Consider the following 19,937-nt stretch of genomic DNA (forward strand, 5'->3'; position numbering starts at 1 on the left):
CTGGCCAACAACATTTACGTTAGCCTCTTTTGTAGGGCAATATTGAACGCTCAATACGCATACATTGACCAAATTCTACTTTTAATTACTAATTAAACATACGGGCACATTTCTTCCTACTAAAAGGGAGCCAATGGCGTACGGTGGTTGAAGGTAAGGCAACCTTGCTAAATTGACTCTCCTAAAATAAACGTTTAAACACACATTTTGAGTTTCGCAAACATGAAATGATGTGAGATTGATACCCGTTATTGCAACACGTCAAACAATATGTATTTTGATCACCATATCGCTTTATTTCCCTCCAATTACCTTTTGTGATTGGTTGGTTTGAGGGCAACACTCCTGCAAAGTAAAGTTGTGAAAGCCATTAAAAGCTGACTGCTAGTAAAGTTACAAAAAAACCAAAAGTTCCAAATTTCGTAACTGCTGTGGTCTCAGATCACTGGGGGACATGGAATGCCATGAAAAGACTTTTCGATCATAGTGAGAGATGTCTGATATGCAGTCGGTTCACTGTCATGTGGCTCATTGAATTTAGACGCAGCTCCAAAAATATGAGGGAGTAGTTTTACAGTTCTGTAAACTTCAAGCACGGTACGAATGATATTGTGCAACGAATACCTCCATCAGCTTTGTAAAACCAGAATATTTGATACCGCTCTACTATTGACATCATAATGCAGGCTGTCAGAAAAATCCATTTTTTTTTAAGAAATGAAGATTAGAAAACACTGTATTCATTTGGAATATTAACAAATAATATCTTCAATATGATTTCCAACATTTGTGATGCAAATGTTGATGCGCTTTCCAAGATTCTCTTGAACTCGATGCGTTAAATCAATATTGCTGTCATTTTGAGCACATTCACTCTTTATACCTTCAATCAATTGAGTTGTATCTGTGATTTTCTTCCAGTACATTTTCTCCTTTAGCGTACCCCACAAAAAGAAATCAAAGGGGCCAAGCTCTGGTGAATGTGGAGATCACTCCACAGGACAACACATATTGAATATTAGATGAACATATTTGATCCGTTGAAGGAGAAGAAAATAGATAATGAAGCCCTGTTCATCGTGGGGGATACGTTTCAGACCTGCCCTGCAAAATGCCATGACACAGAGATTTACAGGAGATATAGATTGCGCTTACACACCTAAAATACATGTATACTTAAACACACTTAAACTGTGTGTTAAAGCACACTTTTAAAAGTATTCCTTAGTGCCTGTTCTCACTCTCGTGCGGACATGAAATGGGAGACGATTGTATAACATCACTTTGAGGAAACGAAAAGAAGGCTTTTCGCCAAATAAGAAGCAAAGCGTGCATGCTTCAAGCTGTTTATTTGGTACTCCCAGTTGAAGTTTACTGTAAAAATAACAAACAAAAGGCAATTAAACATTGCATTTTTAAATCCTAAAATGCTCAACCAAACCTTATTATTTCTTTTTCTTTTTTATACTAATTCCGCTAGCCTCATGCTAACTTATACTGCGAAACGCCATTGATGAGCTAATGGAACCTTTACAGGAATTCTGCCACTTTAACACATACAAACAGAGCATACAACAATACTCACTGGCATATATTGCCTCTGCTCTGTCGGAGTATCACCGGAGGTTACTTGGGGACCTTCTCTGCCTTTTCACATTGCTGGTAATTCTGCTGCATCGACGTCTAGTAGAGCGCAGTGTTGCCTGGCATATTGTGGCACGACGTCCTACTATGCTGAAGGCACGCAACTGAATTGGGACATGAAAAATCGATTGCTAAAAAAAATCCGTGATAAAGTGGAGCCGTGAAAACAGAATTATGATCTAGCGGGGGAACACAGTAGGTAATATTTCCTTTTGAGTCCAGATCTTAGGAGCACGCAGCATGGTTGGTGTGCTCATCATGTCGCGACTTCGTGAATTTTGCTTTTTATTGGATCGTTTGGCAAAACAGTCATTCATTCATCCATCACCTGATTTTTTTTAAATAGGTTTTGAAAATGTTTTTTTTTATGTATATAACCTTGATTTATCCAGGTGAGGACATTGAGAACAGATTCTCATTTGCGATGCTGGCCTTGTTGCAGACAGCAGAGTAAATCAAGGAAAAAGAAAATCCTTCAACATAAACTTGATGTAGTCTTTCATTCATTCCTTTTTCACAGGACGCTTTCTGTCGCTCGATGTGGGTCTTTGCTGCAGTCGTGTTGAGCAAATGATGGCGCTGACCTTTTGCCTCAGCAATTTGACTTGGCACAGAACATTGTGCTGACTTTGTGCTTCGCTTCTCCGCACACAGCCTGCAGGGGTCGCCGGCAACCAGTGGATGTCCTTCGGTCGACCTCTCGGGGCTCCCCGCAGCGCCACGACACGCGGTCATGAACCGCCTCCGGCTGCTGCGCCCCCCGCTGCCTCCTCTGGCCTCGCAGCGCCGACGCGCCCGCACGGACGGGCCCGCCGTTGGCCGGGAGTGTGTGGAGGTATTAGGCCACACCTACCCGTGCGACGACTTCACAAACGTCACGCCGAAGATTCTGGCCAAAGTGGGCCGCAACCTGCACAACCAACGGCATCATCCTCTGTGGCTCCTCAAGGAGAGGATCAAAGCTCACTTCTACAGGTGCCACCTCCCTCCGTGTTAGCTCGTCGCTATCGTTAGCGTGCCACCCGGGCGTTGGCCAGTTTCATCACCGTGTGCTGGGTGCGGACGAAGAACTAAATGTGTCGCAATGTGACAAGATTTGCCAAAAATGACAGTATGTCAAAATGTCTGGCGGACTTGGGAACCTTTTTGTAGGATATCGCCGATGGAAAATCGGGTCTAAAAAAATGCCTCCAAATTAGAGTAAACAGCAGAACTTGATTATTCCTCAACATATCTCCTTCCGTCTGCGACTCGACTAAGCCCTTATCCGGTTGGCTGACAAGTTCCCGTGAAAATATCCGCCAATCAGCTTGTGCGGGTCGAAATTCCGAGGGGTTCTCCAAGTCGACGCGTCAAAACGATTGTGAAGTTTTAAAGGGCGTCACTTGCCCTGAAAACTCCTCTTAAATAGCGCCAATGGAACATTATCGTTGAAAAGAGCAATAGAATGGTTTATGAACATGAATGTCAATTAAAATACAAATAATTCAAATATGAATGTGCAAATTCAGACATTGCTGAACAATATCAGTTCATTGAATACATAATAAAAGCTTGATGAAATAACCAATGATAAATAAAATGATGAAGATGAAGGCAAATTTAGCTCCAAGAAAGTGGTATACTGTTGTGTTTCCACTTGTTGAACAGCACAATTGATGAGCTCAGCAGGCAGAGATGACAAAACAGGAACAAGGCTGCAGTGGATTTCAAATGTCTACACACCCCTGTTCTGTACAAAAGCCAAGGTTTTGTAATCTAAAAGAATTTCAACCAAGATAAACGACGAAAAACCTTTTCGACCGTTTATGTCACGTAGAATTTGTACAACTCAATTTCATCTTTTTGGAGAGAAGAGTTGACAATAAACAAGTGAAATAATCCTGTATGTGATGGTCTTGGACTTGTTGTTTTACTTTGCTTTTTGGCCAGGTCACCATTGCAAAAAAAGATGTTTGCTTTTAACTGCTCTTTTACTTGGTTCCGTAAAGGTTAAATCAAATAAATCTAACTGGGTCGCGGCTGTGTTCAGGAGTAACCAATCACATTCAAACTCAGGTGAAATGGGAGTCCACACACACCTGCTGCCATTTCAATTTTGAAAAAATGTAAATACATGCATGCATGACAGAAACATTATTTGCTTCATTCACTGAAATGACTAAATATAGAAGCTGTTTGCTGACCAGATTTATTTGATAAAGTGTGTGCGTGTGCGAGAGGGAGATAACAGAACGTACCCCAAAAGATGTATGTTTTAGTTACTTATGACCACAAACTAGGGCTAATGTTGCCACATGGAGAGCCAAAACAACAGCAAAAACATCTGCAACGTACCGTAGGGTGTTTTCTTAAGTTAGAAGTGGGCTGAAATATCCAAGTTTGGGCAGTCACGAGGCTGAGCTGCACGGTAAAGCTGTTCTTTTTCGTCGAGTCGTGCACAGCTGGTTTAATTTCAATATAAATCCCTTTGATTGGCCCGCGAAGCCCAAGAGAAGGCGTTGTGTCCGGTCCTGTGACTGCTTTGTGACATGAGATTGCTGAACTTGAGTCAAACATAACTAGCGGTCACGTTGGATTGGATGCGGATGTCGAAAACGAAAGACTAAAAATAGATGGCGCACGCAATAATTGATAAATGAAAGTAGCGAGCATCATATAACTCATCGTAACCCAGTAAAAGTTCCGTTTCTTCTTAACACAAATACTCAAGTCAAAGTAAGAAGTATGATGCATTCAAACGATTCCTTACAAGTGCAATTTATCCCAAATGTTATTTGAGTAAATGTAACGCGTTCCTATCCGCCTCTGCAAAGACCAACAGAGGGCTTAAATGAAAGCGCAGCTGCGCCGAGCTTCATGACCAAGCAGCCCGACAGGACACGTGACAAACAATATCAATGACGATCGGAACAGTTTTTCAAAAAGAGCCTGCTGCTGGCGGAACATCATGTTGTCAGTTTTGTGTTGCCGCTGCCGGCTGGATGTGCGGAGTCTTTTTCCGAGTCGGCAAATTAAAGCGCGAATGTAACATTTCAAAGTGGTCGATTCTGCCATTTTGTGAACTCTCCTCTTGGACATGTACGCTCATCTTTGTCAGCGGCCTCCTCTCACGTTTAACCCTTCCCACGTTCACGCCACAAGAAAGCAAACTTGTTCGGAACATTCTCTTGTCAGTATAAATGATATTTGCTGTTGTTTGATTTTGGTGTTTTTTGTCAGCGCTTACGCGGCTCGCTCGGGCGACCCGCTGTTCTCGGCGCACGACAACTTGAGCCCCGTGGTCAGCGTGGAGCAGAACTTCGACAGGTCAGCAGAACTTCCGCAGCTCGGCAGCAACTCGAGCTCCTCGTCCGCTCTCCGACTGACTCGGTTCCTGCGAATGTTGATTGATCGACAGCTTGCTGATCCCGCCCGACCACCCCAGCAGGAAGCGCGGAGACAACTACTACCTGAACAGGTGAGCTCCCGCGTCGCCCCGCCCCTTACCCTCAATGTACACGCGCTTCCCGCCCGCCCGCTCACCTCGGCCTTCCAGGAACACCATGCTCCGCGCTCACACGTCGGCCCACCAGAGGGAGCTAGTGAGCGCGGGCCTGGACGCCTTCCTCCTGGCCGGCGACGTCTACCGTCGGGACGAGATCGACGCCAGCCACTATCCCGTCTTCCACCAGTTGGAGGGGGTGCGCCTCTTCTCCAACTACCAGGTAGCCAAAGAAACAACAAAGAGCGAATGAGACAGAAGCCGCATATCCGTCGTTCTGTCCATTTTCACTTCGCGAGCGAAACTCCGAAATTGAAAAATGCTCTCATTATTTGATGTGCTTTGTATCTAGTTCTGTCTATTCTGTATGCATCTATTTGTCATCATTCCATTGTCGGCTCAGATCAAAAATCCAAACGGGCCACGAGTTTGATTTGATTCTTGTAATTGGTCGGGCAAAAAAATCGACCGAGCGAAAATCTTGGTAAGTTGGGGCACTCCTAAGTCGGGTATGAGTTGTTGCCTCGACCCGTTTGCGACCCGATTATCGGGACAAATCCACTCTTACCACACCTCAGACCACACGATCATCTTTTAGGATCAGCTTAGAAGACAGAAGAGAGTTCCTCGGTCAGGCAGGGGCAAAATCGGGACAAAAAACAAGCCGATTATTTTGGGGGCTACCGGGCCTTAGTTAAAAAAAACAAAATTTCATTTGGAGGTGTTCGACTGCCAACCGAAAATGGAAAGAAGGAATGATACACAGATTGGGAAGTTGCGCTCCGACTTTTGTGCTCAGCTCTTCTCCGAAGTTCCCAACGGCGAGGATCTGAAGATGTTTGAGGCGGCCGGACGCAGGACGCCTCACAAACAGGAAGTCCACAGTCTGGAGGCCGTCAAGCTGCTGGAGTTCAACCTGAAACGAACGCTCGGCAGACTCGTCAGGCATCTGTTCGGAGAAGGTCACTCCCCGCCCGGCCGCCCGCCCGAAGGCCCCCTCTCACCTTTCTCACATCATCTTCCTCTTCCTCGTCAGACTTGGAGGTGCGCTGGGTGGACTGTTACTTCCCCTTCACTCATCCCTCCTTTGAGATGGAGGTGCGTTTCCATGGCGACTGGATGGAGGTGCTGGGCTGCGGAGTCATGGAGCAGCAGCTGCTCAACTCTGGTCAGAACACGCACACACACATCTCGATGCGCGTCAGGCGAGGCAATGAACTTGGAACTTAGATCCCACGTTGTCATGCAGATGGATGAAGTTGCGCTTTTGAACTGAAACATCGACGTGAAGAACGTTTGGAGACCATGACGAGACATTCTTGATGTTGGTAGAATTTGATGTATTTTATTTGTTCTTTCGTCGCCGTAGCAGTTTTCCTATTATGTCATTATTGTACGCAGTAAGTAATATTTCTTGCCGTCATTATCAATCACAGTGTGATTGCCTCTCTGCTAGATCACAGGTCTTAACCCCACCCACAAACACGCCTACTTCAAGTGCACTTCCTGCTAAATTGCACAAAATAGTGGACCTCCTGTTTAATAGTTGACTTCCTGCTAAATAGTTCTAAATTGTGGACTTTCTGCTAAATAGTCGACTTCCCGCTGAACAGTGGACTTCCTGCAAAATAGTAACCTGGCTGCTGTGGTGCTGTACGTGTTCCTTTCTTCTTTCTTGTGCTGCCTGCTGCTTGTTCCCACCAATCATTAATAATTTCAGACAGAGAGAGAACACCATCACACACCCGCAGACTCCCCCCACCCGCACATCCCCACCATCGCGCTCTGTGTTTGACTGCCGCCATGACGCTTTTACACAGGCCAGCAAACGAGTGGCGAGAGAGAGAGGCCAAAAATAGTTCAAAGACGCTCACACATTCATTTGTACGCGCGCGCTGCACGAGCGTGTTAGGAACCGCGCGCACTCACACCACCCCTACATATCCACTGCGGCAGTGTGGCCGGTTGCCGTGGTAACGTGCCACATTCAGCACCCCCCTCCTCTTTCCCTCGCCATCCGATATTTCTGGAGCGCTGGAGACAATAGAGTGCGAAAAAGTGAGAGAGCACCATAATGACGGGGGGGGGGGGGCAACAGGGGACACCGGTTGGCGTGTGTCTTATTTAATAGTGTGAGCGCCATATGTGGCGCCTGAGGCCCAGTGCGTGTGCGTGCGCGTGGGGCACCGAGGGGCTTAGTGGAGGACAAAGGCGAGCGAGGGGTGGGTGGGTGGGGAGGTCAAGAAAGGGAGAAAGTGGAAGTTGGGAAGACGAGGAAGGGGCCGTGACGGATGGCGGAGGAGAAATTAAACGTCTTCATTCATTCACTCTTCAGCTGCTAGAAAGATTTTTTTTTCTTCTATTTATTCATCATCATTATTCCTACAACACACACACACACTTGTGCTGCATGCGTGTGTGTAGTATGCATGTTTTTGTACATAAAATATGAATGAGTATGCGTGAACATAAAACAAGTGTGTGTGCGTGTGTCCCAGCCCCCCCCAACATATGAGACTTGCTAATGGCCACGCCTCCTTGCCAAAACCTGATTTACACACACTTCCCATGGGACAAGAAAGAGGGGGGCTGGGGTGCACGTGCCAGTGGGATATTGTTTGCGTGTGTCTATGTGTGTGTGCTGTTAGTGAAATCTGATTAAAGTCGTGTTGGTAACAATTAACAGCCTCTCAAAGCTGTCGCCCCGGACCCTTGGGGGTTAGGGGTGTGCGTGCCGTTTATGCGTATGCATGTGGTTCAGGTGCTTGCTTTGGCTCTTAATCCCCCTCCTGACTAAATCATGTGACACCCCCCCCAATCCTGCTGTCATTAAGCGTCAGTTCATTTTTCAAGTTCAAGTTCTTCTTGTGATGAGTCATCTTTTTTTCTCAGCGGAGGATGGAGGGATGACATAAGTGGAAGGGTGGAAAGGATGGCAGAGGGGGAAAATGAAGGAGAGATGACAAGCAAAGAAGCCAGTTGGAGGGATGATAGCGCAGAAGAGAAAGGATGGAGGGATGACTGGACGAATGATCAGAGGAGGAAAGAGCAAAGACGGGGACAACAGAGGAGATGAGATGAAAATTCGTTACTCCTCCCTTTTCTCCTCCTCCGTGTTTCCAGGCTCGTAATGAGCCGCCTTCTCCCGAACCCTGACCCCCTATGTGACGGACAGCTCTCTTTGCCCCCCTCCGTCCCCCGTCTGTCTATCTTTTTATCCCAGCATTCCTCCTGCTTCTCCTCCATCATCCCTCGCTCTGTCTGCCTCCCTCATTCCCACTGATCCCACTGGAGACAATGACTGGTGGCCAGCTGGTACTGGCACACACACGCGCACGCGTTCACAGGGGGCCTGGGGTGACAGCTTTGAGAGGATGTTTATTGTTACCAACATGACTTGAATCAGATTTTACCTTCTCGACACACGCGCACGCACACACGCAGTGTATCAGCATTGGTGTAAATGATGACCAAAACTACGTGACATGGGGAATTATGGCCACAATATAAATATAATCTGAGCACAAAATGCAAATTTGTGGCCGCAAAGTAGATGTAATGTGTGCACAGAGTACAAATGAATAATATTACGATCATTCATGGACAGACGGGTCAGCAAATCCAACGCAGCTGCCCTAGAAACGGTATGGCAGAGAACGTGGACTTCCGTGTTGGGCGCAAGGTGGCGTGTTGACTTCCAGTCCACAAATAAATGTAAAAGAGAGAGACGTGTTCAAACTCCAAGCCGCATATGAATTATTATTAATATATTGGTATTTTGTGTGCGCATTATACCTGTTCCCGTAGCCGCAAATTAGTATATAGCAGCTACAATTTTGATATTTTTAGTGTGCACATTAGAACTTTAGTGTGACCCCAATTTAATGTTTTTCCCCACATCATCTACGTCTCACAGTAACAATAAAATCCTCTCTAAAATAACAAACATCTCACGGAGTCTGCAACACTGAAATGGAAGCGCAGTTCAGTCTGTGTGCGCGCGTGTGCGCGCGCATGCGTCTCGGGGGTTTCCGAAGGGCACAGCAAACATTTGTTTGTGCAGCGATCCATCTCAGCAGGCCGCTGTGGTCCATAACAAACAGTGGGAGTGGGGGCGGAGCTTAGCTGTGTCTGCGCACACACACACACAAAACCCCCTAAAAACACCTGATGTCTGATGCAGCCTTTTGTTTTGGCGTGATGGGACACACTAGTGGTGGTCCATTGACGTCTAGGGGGCGCTATTTCTCACACCGGTGGCACAGTGTTGGTACGATGCTGGGATGTATGGCTCAGGTCAAGAACGTTGTTGACCTTTTCCTCTCGTCACGACGTTTTGCGGGTTGGCTGACGTTTGTCCCAGATAACTTTGGGGCGGGGGGGGTACACCCTGGACTGGTCGCCAGTCAATCACATAAAGAAAAACAAGGGTTTCCGCATGCTCACATTTTTCTTTGATTCTATTTGACAGATCACAAAACAGAGTGAAAACAGCCATCCCATGCGAGTATCATCGTGTTTGTAGCGAATGCTAATTTGAACACCGTCCCTAGAGGGACTTTTAGAAGGATAAAGAGCTAAAACAATTGATTAAAAAGGAACGAAGAAGAAGTGGATCCAGTGGCGTTACATTCAGCATAACAGTGACAATGTTACAGCAAATCAAAGCTGAGAGGAGCTTTGTTGTTGAAATAACCAGGATTCGGTATCGCTCTTAAAAAGTTTGGGGTACATTTGAGATTTTCAGGCAGAGAATTCCAGAATTTCATGGAGAAGGCTGTCTGTGCGAATGATGTTTTGCAAAACAAGACGACACAATTTCCGTTTGATGCTGCGCTAGTGGATCCGCTGCAGCTCCGCACACCTGTGGAAAATGCCTTCATCTTCAATCAAGCTAACGTGTGAGGGGGAAGGAAAAAAACAAAACCACTTGAGCACGGCAACAACATGCTAAGTACGCACAGGAAGGCCAGAGAGGAGATTCCAACCCTGAACCTCGAACTGTGAGACAAATATATGCTAACGACTAGGACACCGTGCAGCAAGATGACATCATGTCCTCTCCGTTAGCGTTAGCGTTAGCGTAGTGCGTCTCCGTGTTGTAGAGGAAGCGGCGGTCATTACGCCGCTTGATGTTGAGATTCAGGAATAATCCGACGTGTCTATAAATAGTCTCGTTCTCACGTGCGGTTAGCGGTGAAGGCTTCCTGGCGTGGCAGAAAGCGCCTTCACGCGCCACCGCAGACGTCTCGGCTTCTTTGAGGCCGTCATGTGGTCGTGACGGCAGAGAGACTTTGACACACAAAGGCTTCTGATTACATCATCATCTTCATCCTCACCCTGACACCGCGCAGCCATTTTGTCTCAAGTTCGCCGTTGGTCACGAGATGCCAGCACTCACTGGCATCTTTGTAGATCGGGGGTGGATAGAGAGACAAGCCACGCTTCACGTCATGTTACATTTTCCATGTCCTGTTATGTGAGAAGAACTGAGCGTTGCTTGTAGGGCTGCAACTAACGATTATTTTCATCATCGATTCTGTTATTTTTTGAAAACACTCAAAACAAAAACGGCATGGTTTCAAATTGAAAATGCACAACCATAAATTGATTCTGATTGTGTTACTGGTTTGGTCCCTAACATCCATCGGAAATATGGGCAAACGATTGTTTTCCAAAGTGAAAGTAGATGTTTGCAGGGGTCTTATTTGGATTCAACACAAAAATAATCAGTCTGCAAACATGGACGACAACAGAAATCGGAGATGGTTTACAGTTGAGAGGCTGAAATTCCGACGATTTGGAGATTTAAGGTTAAACGAGTTCGCTAAACAGTTGATCGATTATCAAAATTGTTGTCCATTTACAGTATTTGATAATCAATCAGTTGTGCATTAATCAATGCACCGCTAGTTGCTTGTGGGCTCATTTTTGTGTTTTGGGCCTGAAGTGGCACTTGCTGCTGGTCATGTGACCAGCGTGTCGCGGGAGCAATCCACCACGACATCCTCACGCACACCTGTTGTTGGCATCGTCGGCATCACCGTCATCTTCATCATCCCTCTGTCAGCATCATCGTCCTCCTGTCGCATTTGACGACGTGCGCGTCCATTTGCGCACGACTGACTCAGCTCAACTGTGTGCGTGCGTGCGTGCGTGCGTGCGTGTGCGTGCGTGCGTTAGCCTAGTCACATGACTATTAGAGTGGATGTGATGAAGACATCAGCGCTTGTTCATCACTGCCAGTCCTCCATGTTAACATGGATATTTGAATTCAACAGCCGTCAATGGGAGTGAATGAGTTTGATGAAGACGTCAGTGCGTCTTAACGAGTGCGCCGAAGACGTTTACCTCAGCAGCGTTTAATGTCACTCCCGGGACGCGCCGGGCGGGTGGGCGTACCCAGTAAAAAAAACGATGAGATGAGATGACGATCGAGACAAGGCGGCTTGATCAAGGTGAAGTCAAAGCATCTCTCGGACACCGCCGGGAAGAAGAAGGAGGGAGAGGAAGAGGTGAAGATGGCCTTGCGGCCTTTCTCCAGCAAGGTCGTGATGAGGAGGGTGAAGGTCGCGGGCGCCTGTTGAGAAGGACAAACAAAACGCAGGTGTCACGTGACCACATTTGCGGCGTTTGTTATTGTGGACAGGTCGTGAAGGTAGAAGGACGGCTTGTTTGTTAGCGAGCATGTCGCGCCCATTTTGTCTTTATCATGTGTAGAGGTGCAAAACAATAATTTGATAATCATTTAGAGAACTTGTTTAACTTCAAATGGTCCAAATTCTCTGAATTTCAGTCTCTCACCTGTAAATATTCTCCGATTTCTGTCGTCCTCCATGAAGGCAGACTGGTTATCTTTGTTTGCATTTGCAAACATAAACATCTGCTTTGACTGTGGAAAACAATCATCAACATTGTTGCCGATTTTCTGACCGATATTACGGATCATACCAGAAACTGACTCATCATCAATCAACTTGAAATCATGTCCTGTTTTTGAAAACAGGGATGGAATTTTCTTTAAAAAAAAATATTCATTGAAAAGTAATCGACAGATGGATCAAAAGATTAAGACCATTGATATTTGCAGCCCTCGTCACGTCTGACGCGCGAGTACCCCGCCAGCATTTTCCCATCATGCCTCAGCACACTGAAGCTTCACAAGTTCTGTTCGCCCTCAGCATCAGTCGCAATGCGAGTTGAACGGTCGTCGGCAATCGGTGCCCTGCGATTGGCTGGCGACCAGTCCGGGGCGTACGCCGCCTCGCTCTCTAAATCAGACGGGATCGGCTCCGCTCAACCGCGACCTGTCATGAGAGTAAGTGCGAGAGAAAACGGACGCAAGCGTCTGCACACGCGTGTCGCTTACGCGTCCGGTTGAAGCTCAAACATTCGCCGAGCTCCCGGAGGACGGCGCCCGCTTTTGCGGCGGACAGATGGTAAGGCGGGCGAGGCTGGCTGGCGGCGAACAGGATTTCCTTCTGCCGCAGCTGTTCTGACGCATCTTTATCCACTTTGTCGTCCGCCGAGGATGCCGTTTAGGCGCCATATGCGCACGCTGCGGCCTTAAACGCCGCTTCCTGTCACACGGCTGGACGGCACGGCAACAGGACGCCACTTCCGGGAGGAAGAGGGGACTTTAGCAAGAGGACTCAGGCGATGTTGGCTTTCTCATGAAAAGAAGATTGATGGCAGCGCAGTGGGATAGTGTTGATCTCGTCTGCCTGACTGTTGTGAGCTTCTGGGTTTGAATCTGATCTCCGGCCTTCTCCTGTGGGTGTGTGGACGTTGTGTGGATTTTCGGAGCCAGATTAGCAGGTTATCTTTGTTTGAAGACAAGATTTTGTGAACGTGATTGGATGCTCGTTTGTCTCTATGTACCACGACGGTGGCTGGGGACTGGTCTATCGTTTGTCTGTATTTAACGTTTTGGATGGTTGTCCTGCTGCAGAACTCAAGCGTACTTCATCCTGAATTAACGAATTTATGCTCGAACTTCAGGATTTTCTGATGGAGAGCGTAATTCACGGTTCCATCAATCACAGCAAGTCGTCCAGGTCCTGAAGGAGAAAAGCAGCCCCAGGCCGTCAGACTGCCTTGACTGTTGGTTTGATGATCTTTTTTTGAAGCACTGTTTCCTTTACACAGAAGTGGGGAGAGCAGCCAAATACTGTTTCAAGTCATCATCTGTCCTGGAATTTCTTTGGATGGTGGCATTTGGCTGCAGCTTCTTGAGAGCTTTTGGCTGACTTGATTTTTGTGAGAGTTTCTACTGAAGTGATTTCTTGATTGAACCGGTCTGGAGGTCATGAGGCTTGGGTGTGGTCAGTGAAAACGAACCAATCGATGTGATTAGCAGCAATTGTTTCACGATTGAACAAGGGCTTGACGAGTGACTTTTTGGATCTATTTTCATCGCAAAGCTCCTTTCGAGAAGCCAAAGGTCTCTCTGTCGTCATGACAACGTGACGGCCTCAACAATGACTTTTTCTTATAAGGTCGGGTAAGTTTGGATAGCGTTTTCCCCTTAACGCTGCATCGTTGACGTTATCTTCATCTCCTGTGTGAATTCGTTTGAAGCTCTCAAAAGATATTAAAAAAAATACGAATTTCAGAAGGGGGCAAATGGTTTTTCACGGCGCTGTGCCCGGCTGACACGTTGTGTTGCTGTTGTCTTTTTGTGTTGTCGGTTGCAGCAGGCGCGGCCGACAAGGCGGGCTGGGCGTTCGGACTGGGCCTGGAGCGTCTGGCCATGGTTCTGTACAAGATTCCCGACATCCGAATATTCTGGAGCCAAGACGAGCGCTTCCTCAAGCAATTCCGCGTGGACGACATCCATCGGGAGGTCCGCCTCCAGGTAGGCTCGGCTCTTTCCCGTCGTGCGCCGCGACCGCGTTTCCCGGGACGTGTGGCCGAGAGGAAGATGAAGACGAAGGTGAGCTCGTAGCGGTATTGATGAAACGGCTCCCGGGAGGCCCGGCGGGGATCACGGTTCATCTCCTGCCCAGTGGCGGCGCCGACCTCTCCCCCGTCCCCCCGCAGCCGCACGGATGGCCCGATACACGCCTAATCGACCGCAAACACGCGCGCGCGCACACACTGAGCAGCACCTGCGCCGCCCTTCTCCTCCTCCTCCTTCTTCTTCTTCTTCTTCTTCTTCTTCTTCTCCTTCTTCTCGGCTACCTAAGCAAGCAGCAGATATTTTGATGCGGCACACGGTGACGTCCCTAATGGCGAATAATGCTGATACGAATATTCATGAGTGTGAATGCTGAGATCCTCTTTTGTGGCCAAAGTGTGGCCCGCGGGTCAAATACGGCCAACTCTGTTCTTAAATCCAGCTCGCTTATCAAGAATCCTGTTGTATAGCTTGCATGAATTAAGCCCTTTTCCCCCTTAAAGTGCATTTCTTTTGATTTGCTCATTTAGCGCATGAAATGATTGCACCGGTACCGAAGGAAGGGTACACGCTACTGCGTGTGATGCAAATGGCGCAGGTTCCATCCGATACCCGGACGCCGCCGCTCGGAAGCCCAGAGAAACAAATGGGTGCGTCGCGGCAGGAAGGCCGTCGCGTGCAAAACAAAAACGACCAGACATCACTTGAGTGACTCGCTGTGCTGATGCGACAAGCCCAAAGTCTCGACATTTCATGAAAAGAGAAATGATAACAAATAAACATGGACTATCAAATACAATTTTACTCTTTTGGACAAATAATACAGTTACCAGGCAAGAATTGGTTTTTTTTTTTTTTTTTTTTACATATTTGAGATACATTTCCATATTTATTTTTTACCTCATCTACGATTGAGCTATTCCATCTGTCCATTTGCCTTTGAGCATAAACGTTTGGCCGGTTTGAAAGCGCAGTAAAGCCCCCATCGGCGCCGTTATGTCGGTATCCGTGTATGACGGCCTCGTCACATTATTCCATATAAACGACAAATAGTTTTGAATCGCCAGCCAAGGAAAATAGTTCAGCTATCATGCCATTTATTTTCCAAAGGAGTTTGTTAACAACAAATCCTCTTGGTCCCGATTTTGGAGAGAAACATCTCATAGACGACGCGCACGATTTGCTTTGGCGGGCCGGATCCGGTCCCCGGGCCTTGAGTTTGAAACGGGCGTTCGAGGAGGACAGCTCTGCTTTCTAACCTTGGAGTGGAAATCTCCGTCAAAACCCACCTTTTGACCATGATGACGTGCGTGTCGTCGTCAGGCGCTGAGCAAGTATCCTCCGCTGCACAACGACATCTCCTTCTGGCTTCCCGCTGCGGGCGAGCCGGCCTTCCACGCCAACGACTTCTACGAGTTGGTGCGCGCCGTCGCCGGCGACCTCGTAGAGGAGGTCACGCTGCTCGATGACTTCACGCACCCCACGTGAGTGAGCACGCACGCACGCGGGAAGTGTTGACTTCCTGTTGTGACAGGAAGTCATGAAAGTGGGCTTGTTAAAGCTCAAGTGGAGCTCTTAACCAGCAATTAACACTCAGCAATTGCCTGCTTAATTATTCAACCCAGCGCGCGCGCGCGCACAAACACACGCACGCCAATCACAGTACAAGGAATGGATCAGCCCCACCCCCTTGACACTCCCAACTTTATTTCTATTGGATACACTGCAAGACGCAGATGTGCGCTGTGATGGGTGTGTTTGTGTGTGCGAGTGTTTGTTTTGCTGTGCTCGCGCGTGTGTGCGTGTCTATTGATTTTTATTGGGGGGGGGGGGGGGCACGCGTGGACAGGATAATGGAGATGCCAATTATTGAAGACATTCACGTGACTTCCAGTACATTATCCTTGTTCACTGTACGTGCACGTTCGCGCGTGTGCATGTTGAACAATTGAGCGGGGCGAGCGAGACGCAGACTAAACGAGGAGAGAAAGCGGGAGCCGTCGATCGTGTCGTGCGTTTCAGGAGCGGGAGGCGGAGCTTGTGCTTCCGCGTGGCTTACCGCCACACGGAGCGCACGCTGAGCCAACAGGAAGTACACGCGGTCCACGGCGAGATCCAACGGCGAGCCGAGACGCAGCTGGGCGTGGAGGGACGCTACTGAAGCCGTCGCTTTATAAGGTACGCGCTCACGCGACGATGACGCGTCGTCCTCAGTCGCCAAGAAAACGGAGCCCAATCAGGAGGTCCGACGCTTGGCGTTTGTACTGTCCACAGCATGTTACCTTCTCAAATGAGTCGCTTTGATGACTTCTATTCTTTTCCTAACCCTATTGAACATTTTGCATATGCCCCTGAACTTGCTGTCCACCCCGTCGTTATTTGCAACCGTCCGTCCCTTTCAGAAACCCTGGGATGCCGTCGTCCGTGACATCTTTCTACGATGGAAGCCGAAACAACTTCACACTCGTGTTTGGTCATTTCATCCTATTTTATATGTAAACTCGTGTTGTCGAGCTGAACACGTCCAGGCTGTCATAGTAAGATATCACGTGATTATAAAACCGTTCAGAAATTGGAATGTATTTGTTAAACGGCACACGTTCGACGTACGAATTGAATTGCGTTGCCAAGTGAAGGTCCGCTATTAAAAGCTTACATCGGCCAAAACTGTCCACCCTGTCGGCAAGCTTACTGTACATATTTGGCTGTTTGCATGTCCGCTGTCTGCTTGGAGTTCATTTATACATTTTAAAAAATGTGCAAGTTTGACCAATATGTTTTTCTGACATCGCCTTATTCAAATGAATGAGAGGTTCAATAGAAAATCTCACATTTCTGGGAGCGAACTGGGCAAAATGTCTCAAAGGCACCTCACGGCGACATTGACGCTCCAGGAGTCGGTCATATTTGAATTTGTATTTTTATTAGTACCATCATGTCGCACCATCCAAATTCCTACTTGTGAATGTACCTTCCGCCGAGAATTGCAATAAACAGATTCTGATTCTACAGCTGAGCGAGGCCCTCGTGGCGCTGCTGCCAGGCTAGCCACCGGTGCTAATTAGCTGGAAACCCGCTATTTTCATTTCTCACTTTGAAAAGCTCTCAGCTGTCCCAAAAAGGTTGTTGCTAATAAACTGTCTCCTCTCGTCCGCGGGATTGCGATGATGTCAACTTTACAAACCAATGGAATCTTTCAAAATAAAAGCTAACTAACACTCGGTGTTTTGTATTTGTATTTTTTTCCCCCTCACGGCGACCGAGCGGTTAGCGCATCCGCCGCACAGTTGTGAGGTTGCGGGTTCGAATCCGGCCTCGCCATGTTCTCTGCGTGGGTTACTTGAAAACTCTAACTTGCCCGTAGGTGCGAATGTGCGTGAGCGCGAATGGTTGTTTGTTGGCGACCGTTTCAGGGTGTACCTCGTCAGCTGGGACAGGCCCCCGGCACGCCCGGCGGTACGGAAACTGGACGGATGGAAATGGACGGACTTCTGCGACCGGTTGTTTCAAGTTTCACGTAGCCGTTCGCATTTTCCCTCGCTGATTTGTCGCTCGTTCTCCACCTCGGTGCGCTGCCTAGTTCGAGTGCCGAACATGTCGTCGTCTCGCGCCGAGTCGGGGGTCCGCCGGTTTTTTTGCCGGCCTCCGTCGCCTCAGCTTCGCTCGCTCGTTTACGAAGTGAGGCGTGCGCTCTTCGTGCCGCTCCGTGTCGGAAGCGCCCGGAGATGACTTCCGTTGTCATTTGGCGCTATCGAAATCAAATTCGATTGGATGATTGGAATCTTCATCATGATGAGGACGAGGAAGAGAGCTCCATTCCCACCACGAGCAACAGGAAGTGGAGCGCGGAGACGGCCTGTCAACTGTCGACTTTAACCGCGGAGCTAGCATTGCGCTAATGCTAAGGCCAGCTTTTTGTCTTCATTTCGACGGTGATAATTGATAATTGTGTTTATCCCGGCAACCGGCAGCGTTTCCCGTTGCCCAGACGACCCGTGGAGGCGTCAGCCGTTGAATTTCACCTCTGGTGTTCGTGTGTGTTGCCGTGGTAACGTGTCCTCCATTTTCCAAGCTGCTGCCGGTTGGCACTGTTGCCGAAGGGGGCGGGGCTCGTCTCGTCTCGTCTCAGACAGGCTGGGGAGGGGCGTGGCTTTCTATTTTTAGTACAAACGCGCTTTTCCTCTCGAGCGACGCTGCCGGAAAATGTCTGCCGATAAAGAAATAAACTGGAAAAGTTTGGCATCGCCGATGTGCTTCAATTCCAATGGAAACGCTTTGTTTTTTCTTATCGGTTGATTGTCGATAGAAAATGGACATTTGGACACACTCAACCGGATGAGTGTGTGTGCGCGTGCTTGCGCTGACCTAATCTAGTTATAATATTAACGATTGATCTCCCGTGAGTGCGCGTGCGCGTGCGATTGTCAGTTGGAGGAGCAATAAAGTCCAAAAGCCAAAGAAGAGTTCGAAAATGCGAACATATCGCGGATGGTGTGATCAAGAAGTTGGTTGACTTAATTTGGGGGGAATTATTTGATTTCACTTCAAACAAACAGTATATGATATGCAAATGCAGCTTCTGTGTTCATGACAAATGGATTTAAATTGTGCACGTTCATATCGTGCTGCAGTACATATAATCTTTTGAAACAAAACTTGACGCTCATACATGTGTGTGTGTATATATATATATATATATATATACTGTTCGATGCAGTTAATATTCCTGAAGCCATCAAATGCATCGAGTTTTGCTATTCCTTTTATTTCTTAATAGAAAACAATGCAGCTTGACAAGTGAGGATGATCGTTTTTTTTTTGTTTTTTTTTACATTATTGTGTTGATATTAAGTGAAGTGAAGTCTTCGTGTTATTTTTCTTCCATCTTTTTCTTTTTTCTTTCTTTTGCTGACATTTTTCCCCCTTTAGAGTAAAACACTTTCCTTCCGTCTTCACTCGCTCTCGTTTTTTTCTTGTGTCTCCAAACGGAATCCAAAATGTTGATCAATTTATCGTTGTGATGATTTGGATTTTTATTTTTTGCATCAGTACTTGCTTTTCAAATTAATCGTGAACGTTTTTTCATGCTTCCCTTCACTTGAACAAGTTGACGCATTGGTGTTTTTTTCCGTTGTCCAAAAGAAAAGTGAGATTATTCGTATTATTACTGATATGACTATGAGGGGAGCACGCTGCGCCTGGGCGTCGTCGTGAGGCCAGAAGAAATCTCGCGGGATTTCCCTCATGAATATTTAACGAGCGTCTTTCTTCCAACAGGCCTTAATTGCGTCTTCAATTATTCAGGAGGCTCGCTCCCTTCCAGGAAATAGTCGGCACCCTCCCAGATGGGAGCCGCTCCACTGAGTCGTCGTCGTTCAAAAAAATAACAAAAAATAACAATCTCATTTGTTTTGAACTGAAGTCAACGTCAAATGGAATTGAAAGACACTCAATGTATTTGTCAAGAAAACATAACAATGTGTCGCCTGTGCGCGTGACATTTGTTTCCACGAAACCCGCACACGTCGGTCTTCGTGCACGTGCACGCCAAGTGAGCTTCGTGAAACATCCAAAAAGAAACATCAAAGTACGTTAAATGACGTCACCGTTGTGCCATTATTACGTTGGAATTGTTTTTTACTTTTGACTGAAAAGACCGTCGTCGGTTCCCTTTTCATGGTAAATATTGCTCGTGTGATTATTTCATAAAAATGGTGGCTGATTGTTAAAAAAAAATTACATACAAATGGAAACATTTGCCTTTTGGTGTTTGGCCAGCTGAGTCCTCCTCTTCATCCTCGTCTTCATCTTCATCCATCAATACCGGATGAGCGTGTGCACTAGCTCATTAATAATCAATGTGTGTGTGTGTGTGTGAGACACATAAAAAAAGACACAGCGATGTTGCAG

The 19,937-nt window shown here is 47.3% G+C and overlaps 1 protein-coding gene across 4 annotated transcripts; it reads left to right on the forward strand.

Annotated features, from left to right (window-relative positions):
- The first annotated feature begins 6 nt into the window (after positions 1-6).
- fars2 (phenylalanyl-tRNA synthetase 2, mitochondrial) lies at positions 7-17,248 on the forward strand. 4 transcript variants are annotated; one of them, XM_061666406.1, is made up of 10 exons: positions 7-153; positions 2,299-2,619; positions 4,867-4,953; positions 5,045-5,104; positions 5,928-6,090; positions 6,165-6,296; positions 13,825-13,985; positions 15,351-15,511; positions 16,050-16,205; positions 16,430-17,248. In XM_061666406.1, exons 2-9 carry the CDS (start codon positions 2,326-2,328, stop codon positions 16,186-16,188), a joined length of 1,197 nt encoding a protein of 398 aa, XP_061522390.1. In that variant the 5' UTR covers positions 7-153; positions 2,299-2,325; the 3' UTR covers positions 16,189-16,205; positions 16,430-17,248. The 4 variants fall into 4 exon arrangements, with proteins under 4 accessions (XP_061522390.1, XP_061522386.1, XP_061522388.1 ...); XM_061666402.1 differs by lacking the exon at positions 7-153 and adding an exon at positions 5,183-5,351 and having other exon boundaries at positions 2,303-2,619; XM_061666404.1 differs by lacking the exon at positions 7-153 and adding an exon at positions 5,183-5,351 and having other exon boundaries at positions 2,303-2,619; positions 13,828-13,985.
- The last annotated feature ends 2,689 nt before the right edge of the window (positions 17,249-19,937 follow it).

The sequence above is a fragment of the Phycodurus eques genome, chromosome 21 (assembly GCF_024500275.1).
Source record: "Phycodurus eques isolate BA_2022a chromosome 21, UOR_Pequ_1.1, whole genome shotgun sequence".
NCBI classification, from domain to species: domain Eukaryota; kingdom Metazoa; phylum Chordata; class Actinopteri; order Syngnathiformes; family Syngnathidae; genus Phycodurus; species Phycodurus eques.